The following is a 19,260-nucleotide window of genomic DNA, read 5'->3' as shown; positions in this document are numbered from 1 at the left end:
TTTTGCTGAGGCAATCAGGGTTAAGTGACTTGCCCAGGGTCACATAGCTAGTAAGTGTCAAGTGTCTGAGGCTGGATTTGAACTCAGGTCCTCCCCTCTCCAAGGCCAGAGCTCTATCCACTGTGCCACTTCGCTGCCCCACAGTGTCCTTTTTGACTGCCATACTTTGCCAACTAGCAAGTTAGTCAAGTGTTTTCCGACTAAGGCACTTTTTAGACTTTTATGATCTTGCTATGGCAATTGATACACATTGAATAAACTTCTTACGAAATTAGAAAAGGCAGTGATATAAGAAAGTATCAATAAAATATTTACTTTTTAAAAATAAAAACTAATGTTTACAGTATGGCTCATAACATTTTGGTCATCTTCAAAAAAAATTTGTTGATTCCTTTTGTCTTTACATTGCGCTCGTTTCTAGACCTCCCTCCCTCTTTCTGGATCAAACGCTTTCTTGTAACGAAGAAAAATAATTAAGCAAAAATGCCAGATTATGATGACATGATTGGTTGTCTTCTAGGCACCATAAACACTTAAGACATTGTTAATTTCATGACTAATCATTCTGCAGAAATGGCTCTCTCCAAAGTTACCAATGATCTCTTTTCTCAATCCTCATCCTTCTTGACCTCTCTGTATCATTTCAAAATGTTGATCCAGATACTCTCTCCTCCCTAGGTCTTTATGGCACTGCTCTCTCCTAGTTCTTCTTCTTCTATCTATCTGACTGCTGCTTAGTCTCCTTTGCTGGTTCTTTTAATCTGCTTGATATTTTTGAAAGTAATCACCCACAGCACAGAAATACAGAGTAGAAGTATTAAGTGGAATTAAGGCATACTATTTACCATTTTACACATTTATACATGGTGTTATATACAGTATGGCACCTTCCAGCATAACATAGGGTGAGAATTATACTCGTGTAAGAAATAAGCTAAGTGTTATACTTGCACTCTACCATGATTTAGTTTTCTGATTTTGAGTCATAAATGTCACTGTGCACTTTGTACACAGGAAACAATTGCATTCTATAGGAAAAAATAGTTGGCATATTATTAAGTGCTTTAAAGTTTCTAAAGCATTTTATATGCATTACCTCATCTAAACCTCAAGGAAATGGAGCTTCAAAAAAAGCTTTCATTTGCCCAGAGGCAGAGGGGTAAAGTGGAGAGAGTATCAGATTTGGAGTTAGGAAGACCGGGGTTCATATGCCAAGTAAGTCGCTTAATAACTGTGACCTCAGGTACCTCTAACCCTCGGAGTGCCCTGTCCTGGAAGGCTCTGTCCTGGGCCTTCTTCTCTTTTCGTTCTCTGTATACTAGAGGTTCTTATCTTGGGGTCAGTGAAGTTGTCTTAAAAATACTTTTATAGGAGCAGCTAGGTGGTGCAGTGGGTAGAGCATCAGCTCTGGATCAGGAGTATCTGAGTTCAAATCCAGCCTCAGACATTTGATACTTACTAGCTGTGTGACCCTGGGCAAGTCACTTAACCCCAACTGCCTCGCCAAAAAAACAAACAAAAAATTTTTTTCATAATATTTAAATCCAACCGATTTCCTTTCTAATTTAATGTATTTTATGCATTTAAAAATGTTATTCTGAGATGGGCTTCATAGGCTTCACCAGACTGCCAAAGGGATTCATAATACAAAAAAAGTCAAGAACACTTGCTGAGTGCTATCTAACTTGGTGATCTGATCAGTTCCTACGAATTTAATTGTCATCTTTAGGCAGATCTACATATCTCCTAGCTCTACCTATTCAACCCTGGCCTCTCTCCTGAACTATAATCTCACATTACAAACTGCCTTTTGGATATCTTGAATGGGATGTCCCATAGGTACCTCAACATGTCCAAAACAGAACTCATTATCTTTCCCTCAAATTTTCTCCCTCATCAAATATTCCCTATGGCTGTTGAGGGCACCACAATCTTCCCACTCACCCAGGCTCACAATCTTGGTGTCATCTTCAACTACTCATTCTCATTCACCACCCTCCCCAATCCAATCTATTGCCAAATTTGCTCATTTCTACTTTCATAACATCTCTCATACATATCCCCTTCTGTATGCAATAAATGTGAACAAGGCCTGAGTAGCTTGGTTGACTCAATCAATGAATGAATGAAATTTCAACTAGGTAGGAAGGAAGTCTATTCAGATTGGTTAAGAGACTTGGTCATACCTAGGGAGCTTGTATAAAACCAGTGAGCTCATTTAAAATCAAAGATCTGAGTGTCTAGTAGTCTGGTCAAGGAAGCCTCCACTCAAGTTCCTGAGAAGGAATTGCTTGGGGGTTCAATGGGAAGGAAAGCACCTCAGCCCCATCTTCCACCAATCCTTCCTAGAGAAAGACCTAGGTGACTTTCAGAGGACCAGAGGATTTGAAGTTTTCATTGGCATCCAAACAGTATCTCTAGAACATCAGTGGATGGTGGCAGTGTCTGCATTAGTAGCTGAGGAAAAACTGGACACAATAAGGAAAGAGAGATTCAAGGACCTACAAAGAGCTCAGCAGAAAAAAGCTACAGCATACTTACTGGGGATATCTTGAAGACTCTAGTAAATGGACTTCCTGGAGTTGTTATTCAGTCATTTCAGTTGTGTCTGAGTCTTCATGAGCCCATTTGGGGTTTTCTCAGCAAAGATACTGGAGTGGTTTGCCATTTCCTTTTCCAGCTCATTTTTATAGATGAGGAAATTGAGGCAAACAGAGTTAAGTGACTTGCCTAGGGTCACACAGCAAGTAAAGTGTCTGAGTCTGGATTTGAACTCCAGAAGATAAATCTTCCTGACTCCAGATCCATCTCTCTACCTACCACACCATCTAGCTGCTCTTCTTCCTCTTCTTCCTCCTCCTCCTCATCTTCTCCTTCTCCTTCTCCTTCTCCTTCTCCTTCTCCTCCTCCTCCTCCTCCTTCTCCTCCTCCTCCTCCTCCTCCTCCTTCTTCTTCTTCTTCTTCATTACCACCACCATCATCATGATCCTAGGTGGCTCAGTAGATAGAGTGCTAAACTTGAAGTCAGGAAGACTTGAGTTCAAACTCAGCCTCAGGTACGTATTAGCTATGTAACACTGGACAAGTTACAGAATCTCCATTTGTCTCAATTTCCTCATCTGTAAAATGGGGATGATAATAATAGCACCTATCTCCAAGAGTTATTGTGAGGATAAATTGAGACAATATTTGTAAAGTGTCTTGTAAACCTTAAAGCACTATCTATTTGCAGGCTATTTTATTATTTTCCTCAGGATTTGATATGTACTAGTGAGAGCATGATTCAGACTTTTCAAGGTTTGTACCAATTTTTCTTACTATACTGCCCTAGTAAATATCTCTAATTAAAAGCTAAATTAAGTCTGGCTGACTATAACAATTGATAATGATGGGGGAAGCACACTGGTGGGGGCTCATGAGTTATAGAATTAGAGAACTACCTCCACACCCTCAAGAATATTCTATTCAGGGACAGGGAACCTGTGGCTTCAAGGCCACATGTAGCTCTCTAGGTCCTCAACTGTGGTCTTTGATGGAATCCAAACTTCCCTTAATCCAAATCCCTTAATAAAAGGATTTGTTCTATGAAGTTTGGATTCAGTCAAAGGACTGAACTTGAGGACAAGGCTGTAGGTCCCCCACCCTGGAGATATAGCAGCTGTTCAGCTGCTTTCTGGGGGCCTAGCCTGCCAGGGAAAGTCGAAATTGGGAGAACAACCCCAGGATATTTGTTGCATTGGTTTTCTTGGCTTCATTCAAGCCTCAGCTCAAAACTTACCTTCTTCAGGAGACCTTTTCCAATTTTCCCAAGCTATGAGTACCTTGTCCTCTAAAATTATTTTCTGTCTACTATGTATAAATCTTACATTTATCTAGTTATCTACATGTTGCCTGCCTTATGAGAATATAAGTTTCTGGCCTTCATGGAAGGAACTGTTTTATCCTTCAGTGCTTAGCACAGTGAGTGGCACATAGTAGGTACTTAACAAATGCTTGCTGACTGACTTAAGGCAATCCTGACCCTAGAGATCAATTATTGTTAAAAATAAGTAGGAAAATTTTGAAAAGAGAAATTCAATTATTAAAATATTTAAAAAACCAAACCAAGTTCACAGACCCTAAGCTGGTAACTCCTGGTCTACATCTTGGGACAATTCACTCTGTAAACAAAACCAAAACTGAGACTTAGCACAATGACCCAAATCTCTAGGTTAGTTAATTCTGGAGAAACCTTATATAAAGTAAATTTTCATAAGACATAATTACTTTGAATTTTCCCGATTTCCAATTTCCTGATTCTTCTCCAATAGTTTATGTGCACCACAGGGTCTGCTTGTATATTTTCATTTCTCACTCAACATGTTTACTGAACTGTCATTACTCACACAGAGTAATTCCCAGAGAGCAATACAGTCTAATATTCATATCCTGCCTGCCTCTTTAGGGCACGGGTCAAACTGTGGTTGCTGGGATACAGCCACATCTTGGGGAGGTCCTTTACTATCAGGCCAGATACTGGGCCAGCTTGAAGAATAAGAGACTGAGAGTCCAAGAACATTGGCTGAGTAGGAGGCCTGGAAGCAGCTAATTATCCATCAAAGAAGTCATGTTTCAGCTGATATGCTTGTTCCCAGCAAGCTCAGTCCTCTGCAAGTGAGTTTGATAATTAGATAAACAAGACCTCAGAGGCTCCATGGGCTTTGGATGAGAGATGAAAATGCATTTTATGTGACTTTCACTAACGTAATCACCAGTTAAAGGGATGGCAACCTGCTTTACAACCTCATTATAATATTAGCTCCTGTGATCTCCATGCACGCTCCCATCAGCAGAAGGATAAAAATCATCTTTGAAGGTTGCACTGGGGCTGCCTACAAATGACGAGGCTCTTGTTCTCTCTCCACAGTAAAGCAGCTGGAGTCTTCATTACCACTTTTAGTGCCCTGCATATAAAATGAGACTACCAAATGGGAAAGGAGCCAAGGCATGCTTTGAACAATGGGTTCTTGAGAGAATAAGTATGTTACCTAAACCTATGGAAAGAAACAATCAGATTTACTTAATCTGTGGCATGAAGCAAAGACACACCACCCTCGGATTTTGATACTCTTCTGGGTCTAACTGCCTCTTTGAGTTTGGAGCACTTTTCTCTTTACTCCTTCCTGCTTTCAAGCCTTTGTTAAGGGATTCCTCTACTTTACCCCCCAAGACTTTATGCATACCATGGTGTGGCCAAATCGGCCTTTTTATGGTTCCTCATACTTGGCATTCCATTACCAGTCTTGCACTGACTGTCTCTAATGCTTGCAATGCATTCTTTTCTCATCTTCATTTTTTAGAATCCTAATTCCTTCAATGCTTAGTTCAAGTACTACCTTCTACAAGGTGATTCTCCTTTAACTGATTCCCCCTTCCCTATATCTTTCCTCTCACAATTTCTATGTATATAACAACATAAGTGCCACAGAGGTACTTTCCTTGAGCACTGAATGGGTTTTACCTTTGTTTTTGTGTCACTGGTGCTTAATAAATGCTTATTTGGTTAACAAATTATTCTTTGGAGTGAGTGCCTGTGCTCTCTTCAGTCCCTAGCCCTGACCTAAAAAAGGGTGAAGCCTCCAATACAGCCTATTGTCCTACCCTATAACCAGCAGTTGGGAGGAGGGGAGGAGTAGGGCACATTTGTAATTAGAGTTCCTGGTCCCAGGACCTAGCTGCTTCATTTGGAATAAATGAAGTGTTGTGTGTGACTGTTAGTGTTGTGAAAAGTTTCCCGTGACTACCCAAATATCTTCATGAGGGCAAGGAATGTATTTAATGGGGAAGAGAGGGGAGTCAGTGGAGGCAGGAAACAGATCTGTCATTCTAAAATCCTGGCTAAGACTTAAAAAATTCAAATAACCCTGGGAAAAGGAACACATTGACTTAAAAGTCAGAGGGAGGCCTAAATGATTTTGATAGCAGACCCTTTCCTGTTGGTGAAAGCAGGTTTAGATAGAGGTCAGGGTATCAGAATGGGTGGGGAATGGATTAGGGTAGGAGAGAGAAGGAATCAGAGAGATAAGGAACAAAAACAGTCTTGTTGAGGGTGGAAGATACAAGTGGAAAAGGGATGGGAAAAAACTTTGCCTACTTGGCAATTTTAGCTGGATCCAGTCTGCTCAAGGATAGCTACCTAGCTAAGAGACTGTGCTACTGATGCCCAAATTCTCTCAAATTCCAGGAGAGTCAGATTCTAAATACCTTTAGTTATAGAACTCCAGAAGGGTAATGAATGAAGATCATCTAAACTCAGTAACAGATGCATTAGCGATTGTGAAGATGACCCATTAGTAGTCCTTCAACAAGGAAGCTCTGCAGTTTATTAAAGACTCACGAAGGGTCTGTTACACCAGAAACAGGGGATTTAAATGCCTATTTGACTTTGTCAGCACATGCATACGTATGCATGTGTCTTTGGGTAACAAATGCTGTTAATATTTTTGTAAACTTAGTTAAATACAGAAGGGCCAAGCCCTTTTAAGGAATTCTGTGATGGACTCTATAAAATAAATAATTATTTTCTAAAACAAAGAATTTAATATAGGTGTTTTGTGTATCTGGGTTTTCATATATTAGGTTTGCTCAAAGGAGGGTACACTGGTATCCGGATTGAATTTATGGAGGAGACAGATGGTGGGACTAAATTCAAGGCATCGGGAGGGTTGCTGAACTATATTTGTGATGATGATGGAAATTCCACAATCAGAGCTCAATTCCTTTGAATTCAATCAAACAGGGTCTTTGACCTCTGTATAAAAGCAAATATTCTAGGAAGAAGTAGCACTTTGAACTGTGGCAGGTAGGTGGGGCAGCCCTGGGTCTGGAATCGGGACGGCTCATCTTCCCGAGTTCAAATCTGGCTTTGGACATTTACTAGCTGTGTGACCCTGGGCAAGTCATTTAACCCTGTTTGCCTCAGTTTCCTCATCCATCAAATGAGCTGGAGAAGGAAAGGGCAAATCACTCCAGTTATCTTTGCCAAGAAAATGCCAAATGGGGTCATGAAGAGTCAGACACAACTGAAATGTAATGAACTTAAACCAGACAGTATAAAAGGCTGCTGTGACTGGGAGAGTATTTGATCACTGAGGGATCATTGACCTCTATTATTGATAATTGTTAGCCTTACCAATAAGTAGATTATGCTCAGACTTTTGTGTCTCAGTTTCTCTTAATTGAAGATTTATTGTAACGGGGTATGCTGAAGACAGTCTGAACAAGTTGGAGTCAATTATTAAATTTTCAGCATGAGCATTTATATTTTGGAAATGCTACAAATCAGAGCTTGGTTTATTGTTTTGTTGATTGGTTAGACTTAAGTGAATGGAGAAAATGTTAATAAGGCTGATTGAACTTTAAAGTGTGTCATGGGCACATTCCTCCTAACCCTCCACAGCAGTTGTTTAACATTTACCAGCACACGGATGGCCCCAGGGCTCTGTTCTGGGCCATTTTCTGCCTGTACACTATTTCACTTTGTGATTTCATTAGCTTCCAGGGATCCAGCTATCATCTCTATGCTAATGATTCTCAAATTTCTGTCCAGCCCTAACTTCTCTCTGATCTCTAGTCTTACATTTCCCATTGCTTATTAAACATCTGGAACTGAATGTCTCCTAGATATCTTAAGCTCAACACTTCCAAAATTGAAGTAATTATGTTCTCCCCAAAACCCTCCTCTCTTCCTGACTTCCCTTTTACTATCAATGGCACCAACATCATTCCAGTCATCCAGGCTCACAATTTAGGTGTCATCCTCAACTCTTCACTCTCAAACCTCAAACCAATATCCAAACCTCAGACCTCAAACCAATATCCAATCAATTGCCAAGTCCTGCCATTTCTACCTTCAACATCTTTTATATATGCCTCCTTCCCTCCTCGGCTACTGCCAAGACCATGGTGCATACCCTCATTGCCTAGCATCTGTACTATTGCCATGATCTGCTGATGGTTCTATTTGACTCGTGTCTTCCCACTCTAGTTCATCCCTGACTCAACTGCCAAATTGATCTTCCTAAAGTTCAGTGCTTACCATATCACTCTTTTTTCAATCAACTCCAATGGCTCCATATTGCTTCCATTATCAAATAGAAAATCTTCTGTCTGGCTTTTAAATTCCTTCATAACTTTATTCCTCCCCATCCTCTCAGTCTTCTTATATCGTATTCCCCTCTACATCCTCTTTGATCTAGTGAAACTGGCTTCTTTATTGTTCCTTAAACAAGACAGTTGGGGCAGCTAGGTGGTGCAGTGGATAGAACTCCAGGCTTGGAGTCAGGAAGACCTGAGTTTAAATTTGGCCTCAGACACTTGACACTTACTAGCTAGGCAAGTCATTGCCTCACCACAAAAAAAAAAAAAAAAACAAACAAAACAAACATAAAACAAAACAAACAAAAAAAAAACAAGACACTCCATCTCCTGACTTGGAACATTTTTACTAGCTGTCCCCCTATGCCTAGAATATTCTAATCTCCTTCTCCATATCCATCTCCTGGTTTCCCTGGCTTTTTTTTTAAGACCCAGCACAAGTTCTACCTTCTGCAAGAAGCCTTCCTCAATCCATATTAATCATAGTGCCTTCCCTCTGAGACTTTTATTGTTGTTGAATTGTTTCAACCATGTCAGACTCTTCCTGGCCCCATCTAAGGTTTTCTTGGCAAAGACACTGGAGTAGTTTGCCCTTTCCTTCTCCAGCTCGGTTTATGGATGAAGAAACTGAGGCAAACAGTGACTTGCCCAGGATCACACAGCTAGTAAGTATCTGAGGCCAGAATTGAATTCCCAAAACTGGGTCTTTTTGAGACTACTCCCAATTTATTCTATCTGTACCTTATTTGTACATAGTTGTTTACATATGGTCTTCCTCAGTAAACTGTGAGCTTCTTGAGAGCAGTGAATATCTTTTGCCTTTCTTTCTTTCTTTGTACCCTTAGTCACTGGTACAGTACCTGGTATATAGTAGGTACTTAATCAATGCTAGTTGACTGACATAAATGTGGATGACAATCTATCCTAAACTTCTTTTTGTGGGATTCTCTTCCATGTCTTTTCACAAATCTTCCATAGAGGGCCTACCATTGCAGACCTTGCTCTGGTCCTTTAGATATTTCCTGTGGGTTGGTGCAGCCCTTGGAAGATATTATATCTCAGTCTCTCTCTTTTTTTTTATCATACACCTGTCCCTGTTAATGTCATCTACTGGGAAGAATATTTAGTCAAAGTAGCTGCAAAGCACTTAATGACAACATGGCATAGTGGAAAGAGGGCTAAACTTACTTGGGTTCAAATCTCATCTGACCCTTACTGTGTGTGCCTATATGTCACTAGCTTCTCAAACCCAGCTTCCAGATCTGTAAAATCAGGATGAGAATACTCATTGTATCTACTCCATGAGATAGTTGGGAGAACCAAATGAAATAATGTATGTAAAGCATTTTTTATAACCTTGAAGTACCATGCAAATGTCAGTTGATATGACTAAAAAATTAGTGAAAAGAATCTAGTCCACTATAGTTTTCTTTCCTCCATATAGTATCAGAGACTTGGAGCTGGGAGAAGGGAATACAGTCAAACCAAAGAGAAGATTGCTCTCAGAGCCACCACACTAGGGTAGGGTGACCAGGGCTTTGCCCTTGAGCACCAAAGGTAGCCTCCATTTAAAGGTCACACTTTCCATCCACTCTCTCAGCATCTTCAATAGTCTATCTGTTGGGTTTATCTGCTGGGACCACCATATACCCTACTTACTGGCTCCTTTCTTCCCTAGGATGCATGGGAATGGGGGCTCAAACCAAGAATTCTCGGGGATAGGCTATCTGCTCTACTATGGAAACAACCTGAACCTCACATCCCCATTGAATTTGTGTCAGCTATCAAAAGCCCAAGTTTTAGCTTGCTTTGCCACTTTTCCCAAATATTCAAATCTGGGGGTTGGTAGAGCTCTGGTATTCTTGGAGAACACAGTGCATTCACCTGATGTCTGCAGCTCTTGACCTTACATTACCAAGTGAGCAAAAAGTGCTCTGTTCAGACTTGTCCTCCTTGGCACTCCTACATTTGGGGATCATTCGGTTCTCACTAATGTACTCTGAGAATGGCTGTGAAATAATTAAGGGATAATGTTCATTGCAAAGAAGTAGAAGGAGCAATAAACGCCTTCTGGTAATGAAATGCTGAGGCAAATTGGAGAGCCACAAAATTCATTTTGTGCAAATCTATTCCAATGCCACAAGCATGAGTTCAAGTATAGGATGAGATTTTGCCAAAAAGACACAACCTTAACTTAGTCAGAAGTGTGGAGCCGGTATTTACTGTATAATACAGTAGAAAGACAATTGAATTTGTAGTCAAAGGACCTCGGTTCAAATCCTACCTCTGAGATAATACCTGCTTGATTATGGATCGGCAAATCACTTAACCTCTCTTGGCCTCAGTTTCCTCATCTGTAAAATAAGGGGTTAGATCTATGGCCTTCTGGAAATAACTACTTTCCTTCAAGCCATTCTAGGGAGCGGAGGACATGAATATTCTGTTCGTTCAGAATTTATTTAAATGTTCCACAAGGGACAAAGACCCTGGCCAGAGAGTTCACCTGTCCAGTGGAATCAGAGAGCAAGTAACACCTTGAGTGAAGAAAAGATGGAGGAGTGATGCTGCTAGGAACCAATCCCAGAAAGACAGAGAATAGTTCTCTTGTGTGAAGGGCAGATTATATTTCTCTTAACTTTCAAGATCCTGGAGAACTTAAGATGAGATAGCCTTCAAGGTCCCTTCTAACTCTGTAAATCTATGATCCTTACCAGCTGTGTGACCCTGGGCAAGTCATTTAGCCCTGCTTGCCTCAGTTCTTCATCTGTAAAGTGAACTGGAAAAAGAAAGGTAAACCATTCCAGTATCTTCGCTAAGAAACCCCTAAATGGAGTCATACAACTCAGACAACTGCACAACAACAACAACCACAACCACAAAAATGGGCCCATAAAGTTATTTAATCTCTCAGGGTCTTAGCTTTTTCAGCAGGAAAATGAGGAGGTTGGATTCAGTTCACCAATCACACACACACACATATACACACGCATATACACTAAGGTCCTACTGTGCATAAGACAGAGTGCTAGGTGCTGTGAGTTAGAGAATGAGGATTTGAACTCAAGGTCTTTTGCCTCTAAATACAGCGATCTTCCTACTAGATGCCTTGGACTGTGAAGAAAACTTTCAAACCCACCTCCTACCCACAACAACAATAACAACAACAACAACAACAACAGAGGTCTTCATTCCTCTTAAAGCATCTAAAATTTGTCTAAGCAAAGGTACTAGAAAGGGATACATTTGCTCAAGCAGAATGATGGTTGGAGGACCAATGAAATTTCCATTAAAAATTTCCAATGTCTATGAACTATGAAAAATCCAAAGCCCATCTCCAGTTGTCTACATAGGATCTTTGCTGGTCTTAAAAAGAACTCTTATTTATCTTACCTGTAGACAGTATGAGGGACATACACTTCTTTAATGGGGAATTCCAGAATCTCTTTATGTGGGCGGGTCCGATTTTCAGGAAATGGTTTCACAGGTAATAGCTCAGGAGTCAGACAGCAGCAGTTTAGTACCTCTGGGGCTGGAGAGATTTCTAGCCTAAGTAAACCTTCAGCAAAAAAAAGAAAAACAATTTTTTTTGGAAATAAAATGCAGAGGCAATTGGAAACAAACTAAATTAGTCATACAATGACAATGTTGTTGTTCAGGCATATTGGATTGTTCAAGACCCCATTTGGGGTTTTCTTGGCAAAGATACTGGAGTGGTTTGCTATTTCCTTCTCCAGCTCATTTTACAGATATGTTTTTGTTTTTTGGTTTGTTTGTTTGTTTTTTTTTTTTTGGCTAGGCAATGGCGATTAAGTGACTTGCCCAGAGTCACACAGCTAGTAAGTGTTATGCGTCTGAGGCCGGATTTGAACTCAGGTCCTTCTGAATCCAAGGCCAGTGCTCTATCCACTGCACCACTTAGCTGCCCCCTCATTTTACAGATATGGAAACTGAGGCAAACATGGTTAAATGACTTGCCCTGGATCTCATAACTAGTAAATGTCTGGGCCAGATCTGAAGTCAGGAAGATGAGTTTTCCTGACTCTAGGCCCAACACTCTATCCACTGTGCCACCTAATTGCCCATGATGACAATAATGTTATAATGATTAGCAAGTATATAGGGCTGCAAAGTTTCTAAAGTACATTATGTATGTCAGCTCACTGCTTGCACAGGAATTCTATGAAAGAGGTACTACTCATATTATCCACATCCCCATTTTATAACTTGAAAACTGAGCCTCGGACACTTGTACAAATTGAATATTAGTGGTGGCTTTTGAACCCAGATTTTCCTGACTCCTGTCTTGATGCTCTACTAAACCGTGCTGCTGCTCAATAGGGAGCTGAGTAACATAGTTATAAACATGGGTAGAGGAAGGCTAGTTATGAACAAGGAGGCCTGAGGAAGAGAAGGGGGAGATGGATTTCTAGTTCTGTTCAACTGTTCTAAGAAAAGCTTAAAAGCTAGTTGGTCACCTTTCTTGAAGTAAAAATGTTGTTGTTTTTGTTTGTTTGTTTTGTTTTTGTTGTTGTTGTTTTACCAATTAACATTTTAGGACCATGGATTTAGAGTTGGGAGGGCTGTTAGTGATCACCTATTCTAACCCCTCCATTTTATGAGGAGGAAATCCAGGCTTAGAGAATTTGTCCAATGTCACATAGCTAGTAAGTATAAGAGCTAGTATTTGTACTCTGGTCCTCTGTCTCCAAATTCAGTACTCTTTCCACTAAGCACAGTTTATTTACCTTTCCAGAAATTTTGTTTCTGTCCAGCGTGGCAACAAACTAAGGAAATTAATAAGTCATTTAGAAAGCAGAAATCCACATGGTGACTCTATGACTTCTCAGCTCCTGTTTTTTATTCCTATTTAATCTTTGTCTTCCGGATTCAGAAGCTGCTATGGCAGCCTTTTTTTGATCTCAATATTATTATTATTAATAAAAACTAACTGTAATTTACTTTTTGGTATAGGGATACATAATTGACAAAGAACATTCGCTGACCTCTTCACAACAATTCTGTGAAGTAAGCTGGGCAGGTCACATTCTCCATTGTGATAGCTGTGATTTTTTAAATATAGTGTTTGATGTTGTAGTTATAAGTGCTAGGGCTCCAATATGGAGTCACTTAGGTTAAATGTGCCTAATGACCATAAACGTGTAAGCAATAATAGACAGCCGATACTTTTCCACTGCCCAGACTTATTCTGATCCTGGGCAAACATGTTGTTGTTCAGTTATTTTTCAGTTGTGTCCGTCTCTTCATGACCCCATTTTTCTTGACAGAGATACTGGGAGTGGTTTGCCATTTCCTTCTCCAGCTCATTTTATAGATGAGTAAACTGAGGCAAATAGTGTTAAGTGACTTACCCAGCTAGTAAGTGTCTGAAGCCATATTTGAACTCAGGAATATGAGTCTTCCTGACTCCAGACCCAACACTCTATCCACTAAACCACCTAGCTCCTCCGTGTAAACATGGAAACAACCTCAGCTTCTGATTAGATGAGGCTCCCAGCTGAATGCAGCAGCCCTGTGCCAACTCATGGAATCCCTGGTCATTAACTCACCCAATTTTTGATCCTGCTTAGGAAATTCCTACACCTGAGGCTGGCTGACCCTGGGGAATTTCTCCAATGACATCTGGATTTGATTAAGAATGGCCCTCCCATATATGGTGCTAATTGCCTCTCCCAACCAAGCCAACCTTTAAGGTTTAAGACTTCTTTTATTAGATTCCATTCTGAGCACGTACTCCCATTGAGACCTTGTCATGGAACACATCTTTCTCACACAAGTGACCCTGGCCCTATACAGATGACTCTGTCTGTCCATGTTGCTATGTAAGGTGTGTGTGTGTGTGTGTGTGTGTGTATGACTTTTATTTTTGACTGCTTGCTGTGTTGTATAGTAATAAAGCTCACACTCATATACCAGCTTCCCGAGAACCAATTTTCTGTGGATCCTCAAACCTGGATCCTTGATCTAACCTGAGCCACAAGGCCAAATACAGCACCCATTTTATAGATGAGGAAACTCAGATTCAGGGTGGTTAAATAATTTGACCAGTAATTGAGAGTTGGTGATAACCAATTGCTTTACTAGCTTTTTTTTTGTCATGATATTTATTAGAAGCATAGCACTCATTTAATCATGCAAAAGGGCCATTCTAAAGAAGTAGAGTAGCAATGGATTTTTAATTTAATTTTTAGTTTATTTTTAGTTTAATTATCTTCTATCCATAAGTCCATGATCCATAGCTTGCTTAATAAAACATATCAATATAATAAATTCATTCATGAGACACATGGTAAATTGTTAACAATATGAATTCATATATGGCTCAAATGATTGTATTCAGCAATCAGTAGTGTCGACGATGCTACAAAGAGCAAAGATATGCTACCCATACCTGGTATTGACTTCACTCTTCTCTGTAAGGATGAAGATCTTTTGTAATCAGCTAAAAATTTGAGTAAGTCTTCATCACTAAGACGGTCTCCTTCCTGACAGGGAAAAGTTATTATTAGTGTATTAGTGTAACAGAAGGCATATGCTAACATTCAACTCTTTGGACTGGGCCAAAATCTGAACATCTTTTCAACCCTTGAGTATTTTTCAGAAATACCTTTTAGAAGCCATGACCTCATAGATAGTACTTAGAGTTAGAAAGAACCATAAGGGTCATTTAGTCCAGTCTTGCACCCAAGCTTCCTTCTATACCATCCTTGATAAGTGGTTATCCAGATTCTCCTTGAATAACATCATTGGCAAAGGACTAATTACATCTTGATATGGTCCATCTAATTGTTGGATAATTCTATTAGAAGGCTTGTTTTTACATCAAGCCACAATCTGTTTTCCTATATTTTTACCCATTACTGCTAGTTCTCCCCCTAGATCATCATAGAATTAGTCTGTTTTCTCTTCTACCTGAGAGTCCTTCAAATATTTGAAGAAGCTATCGGCTATCCTGCCTTACTTCAATCTTCTCTTCTCTAGACTAAACATTCCCCCATTGTAGGACAGCTGGAATTGACCACAGAGGCGATTTCGTCCAATCTTCTTATTTTACAGATGAAGAACTGTGGTCTAGAGAGTGAATTGCCCAAGATCACATAAGTAATAAGAGGAAGACTTGGGATTTGAACCCAGTCCTTTGATTCTAGATCCAGTACCCATTCCACTATACTATGCAGTCTCCCCTGGTTCCTGATGCATTTACTACAGCTTCCAAATTTCACTATCCTAATTGCCTTCCTTGAGCGGCTTTCTAGTATGCCTATGTTCTTCTTAAATATTGTTGGTCATTTCAGTTGTCTGACTCTTCGAGACCCCATTTAGGGTTTCCTTGACAAAGATATTGGAGTGGGTTGCCATTTCCTTCTCCAGCTCATTTTACAGATGAGTAAACTGAAGCAGAGAGTGTTAAGTGACTTGCCCAGGGCCACACAGCTAGTAAGTTTCTGAGGCCAGATTTTAATTCAGGAAGATGACTTTTCCTGACTCCAGACTTGGCACTCTGTCCACTGTATCACCTAGCCACCCCTCTCCTTCATAAATGTGGTATATAGCAATTCTCTTGTAAACAAAACTAAATCATATTTGTCTTCTTTGTGACTTTAAAAATGTTAGCTTCTTGGTAAGTACTATGCTTTTCTAGTAAACTCTTAATATTGATATTACCTAGATGACAAAATGAGTAAGAGTAGTGCTTTGTAAAGGACTTAGTTCACTGCCGATATTAATCCACCCAATTAATGGAACTCAGTTCAATGGGAATAGATGGTCTTCTAAGGTCTCTTCTATCTCTAATCTATGAGCATTATAAGGACATATTTGTTTACTCATTCATGTGAAAGGTGAAATTCTTTTTTCCTAGGTTTTTTTTTTTTTGTGAGGCAATTGGGGTTAAATGACTTTGCCCAGAGTCACACAGCTAGTAAGTGTTATACGTCTGAGGCCGGATTTGAATTCAAGTTCTCCTTGTTCTAGAGATGGTGCTCTATCCACTATGCCACCTAGTTGCTCCAGTAGTTTTTGGTTTTGTTTTGTTTTGTTTTGTTTTTAGCACAGATACCAGCATGGTGGCAACTGTCTTCATGCTTTAGAAAACCCAAAGTAAAAGAAATGTTACAAAGTACCTGTTTGAAAAAACTGTTTATAGTCATCGTGGTAGGTTTGAAGTTGGAGCCAATATAACTGTCTTCTAAGCTTAAGCTTTTCTCAGAAAGTCTTCTAGATTGGGACAGTGTTCTCCTCTCCCCTGCAGAATTTTTCCCTAGAATGAAAATGATGATCATTTTAATATTTTTTTTTCATTTTAGTGACCAAAATATTTTAATAAGACCTATTGATCCAGTTGCCTATATTCTAAAATTGCCATTGAAGGTGGATTTTCCTCCAAGAGAGGATTTTATTTCTTATATTAATTCTCTTGTCAGTTCTATTTGCAGTCACAAATCAAACTACACTGAGTTGCATAAAAATTGTTGTTCAAATATGGTAGAATGTATGTCAAGATCCAAAAAAGGTAACCTTATTAATTAAATATGTTACAGGAGAACAGATTGATAACTATGCTCAAAGAAAGAAAAAAAAGGGGGAAAAAAGGAAGTAACAGAAGAGAAAAAGAGAAAGAAGGAAGAAAGAATGGGTGAAAAGAAAAAAAATGAATGAAACATAGGTGGAAGAAAGAAGAGGATGATGGGAACAGAATGTTGCACAAAGCTCTTAGATGTGGCCTGTTTGTTGGTTAGCTTGCTGATGTACATTTCTTTGTTACAAGGGAGGGTTTAATGAGGGGTATACTGGGATATGACTATGGTGCAAAAAAAAAAGAAGCCCCAAAAGACATCGATAAAATGAAACAAAAAAAAATGAATAAGACAAAGGCAATAAAATGAGAGAAAAAAGAAAGAAGAATGTGAAGTTTGGGTTGATTGATAAATGAAAAAGGATGAGAACTTTTCATGGAAACTATGAGAGTCTAAGGAGAATCATTACAAGTAACAGAGGTACAATTCTTCAAAGTTTAATAATTCTCCTGAAGGATTCCTTACTCGTCCTGCTTGAGAGAATAGTAATCCATAGACTGATGGTGAGGTAATAGGACAAGGAGGGGAGAGATGGGACAAACTACACAAGACTATTACTGAATATTCTTACAACAAATCCACTTTTTCCAACCAGACAAAAGATACATTTATTTTTAAGGGACTCCTAACTGGGATATGGTGATAGAGTTTTACATTTTACTGCTTTCTCTGATGGATAGACCTTCTTTAACCTATGTCTAACCATCCATAGGAATGTCTAATGAACTTTCTTTTGTTTTATAGAGTATATGGGTTTATTTTATACTCTTAATTTTTAGAACTTTGCTTTGAGGGTGATAATAAGCTATAATTTTAAAGTTTTTTTTTTTTGGAGGCAATCAGGGTTAAATGACTCACTCAGGGTCAAACAGCTAGTAAGTGGTGTAATTTTAAATTTAATAAACCTTTAGGAAGAATATAACCTAAATGAAAAGGTCCCTATAAAAATTCAATACATTTATTTCAGTCTCACAAACACTAAGGGCATATAGTCTTTTTTTTTTTCAAGGCAATTGGGGTTAAGTGACTTGCCCAGGGTCACACAGCTAGTAAGTGTCAAGTGTTTGGTCCAAGGCCAGATTTGAACTCAGGTCTATCCTGACTTCAGGGCCGGTGCTCTATCCACTGTGCCACCTAGCTGCCCCTGGCATATGGTCTTCTAAGTTATTTCTTGAATCTGACTCTGAGAAGGGTATGTAATGCAGCAATTACCTTGGTCCATTTTGGTTCCCTTCCTCCAGGTCCCCTTCCTTTCAGTGCTCCTACCCTACCAACATGAATTCACCTTACAGGTGTTTCATTGATGGCAGTACTTACAGTGGAAATATGAGACTTTTCATCATACTTGAAATCCTTACCAACTATGGTTTCCATATCCGCTATCTCTCTATCAAGGGTGGAAACATTAAAGAAACTTGATAAACTTATGGGAGCCCAGGCAAAAGGCATCCGGTATTTTCCCAAGCGCTGACAGAAGGACTCAGCTTGAATTTTCAACTTTTCAATCTTCTCTTTACTCTAAAGAAGAAAAGACCATGTAATCAGAAACAAGGCAGCATCAATGCCAGGGCATTATTTTATGTGTCACAGAAGTAATGATACCTGCAAACTCCTAACTAGACTACTGCATGACACTAATGCAAAAATAAAACTGATATCCCAACAGGGATGAGGAGACGAGGAAACAGAGCTGGAGACGGTTTTTTACAAAGGTAGGTGAGAGGCAACAATCTGTAGTGGGCAGGGCATTGGACTTAGAGTCTCAGATAGTTGTTTTCATTGAGTAATGTCCAACTTTTTTTTGACTCCATTTGGGGTTTCCTTGACAAAGATATTGGAGTGGTTTGCCATTTCCTTCTCTAGCTCATTTTACAGATGAGGAAACTGAGGCAAACAGGATTAAGTGACTAGCCCAGGGTCATATAGCTAGTATGTATCTGAGGCTAGATTTGAACTCCAGGGCCAGGGCTCTATCCACTGTACCACCTCCCTGCACCAGAATCAGATAGACTTGGGTTCAAATCCTACCTCATATACTTAGTAACTGGGTAACCCTGAGCCGGTCAACAAGCAGGTCTCTGTGCTTTAGTTTACTCTTCTGTTAAATGAGGAGACTTAGACTAGATGGGCTCTAACATCCCTTCTAACTGTAAATCTATGATCCTATAATTTATCCATAGAGGCAGTCACTTTGGTGGTCAGCAATGGCAACACCTTAAACAATTCATGCAACTAATTACAAAGCCCTCAAGTTAGTAGTTTTTCAAAACTTTCCTCTAGATGTTACCTAATAGATGCCTAATACAACCATCCCAGTTAAAGCGATAACAGTTTCCAAGGGGCTCCTTCCACATATAGGATGAAAAACAGGAATTTTCAAAATAAACACATGGCTGATTTAATGAACATCATTGGATATTGGTTTAATGTGCTTAATAATTATCATTCAATAGTAAGCGTCTGTTGTAACATGCTGAATAAGTCAATCCTGTTCAAAAACAGTTAACTATCTTGATATTTACTCCAGAAA

At 39.4% G+C, this 19,260-nt stretch overlaps 1 protein-coding gene across 3 annotated transcripts in view; it reads right to left on the bottom strand.

The window, feature by feature from the left end:
- The window catches only part of DOCK8 (dedicator of cytokinesis 8), a 316,592-nt gene that overhangs the window by 145,188 nt on the left and 152,144 nt on the right, over nucleotides 1-19,260 (bottom strand). For all 3 annotated transcript variants that reach the window (XM_027839563.1, XM_027839565.1, XM_027839564.1), the window contains 4 exons: nucleotides 18,089-18,248; nucleotides 16,278-16,414; nucleotides 14,546-14,639; nucleotides 11,527-11,692 (listed from right to left, as the gene is read on the bottom strand). In XM_027839563.1, the coding sequence (XP_027695364.1) occupies nucleotides 11,527-11,692; nucleotides 14,546-14,639; nucleotides 16,278-16,414; nucleotides 18,089-18,248 (557 nt within the window). The remainder of the gene's footprint in view (nucleotides 1-11,526; nucleotides 11,693-14,545; nucleotides 14,640-16,277; nucleotides 16,415-18,088; nucleotides 18,249-19,260) is intronic.

This window comes from Vombatus ursinus, unplaced genomic scaffold (assembly GCF_900497805.2).
Source record: "Vombatus ursinus unplaced genomic scaffold, bare-nosed wombat genome assembly UNPS02014832.1, whole genome shotgun sequence".
Classification (NCBI taxonomy): Eukaryota; Metazoa; Chordata; class Mammalia; order Diprotodontia; family Vombatidae; genus Vombatus; species Vombatus ursinus.
Note: the sequence above shows the minus strand (reverse complement) of the source record. Positions and strands in the feature narration are given on the sequence as shown.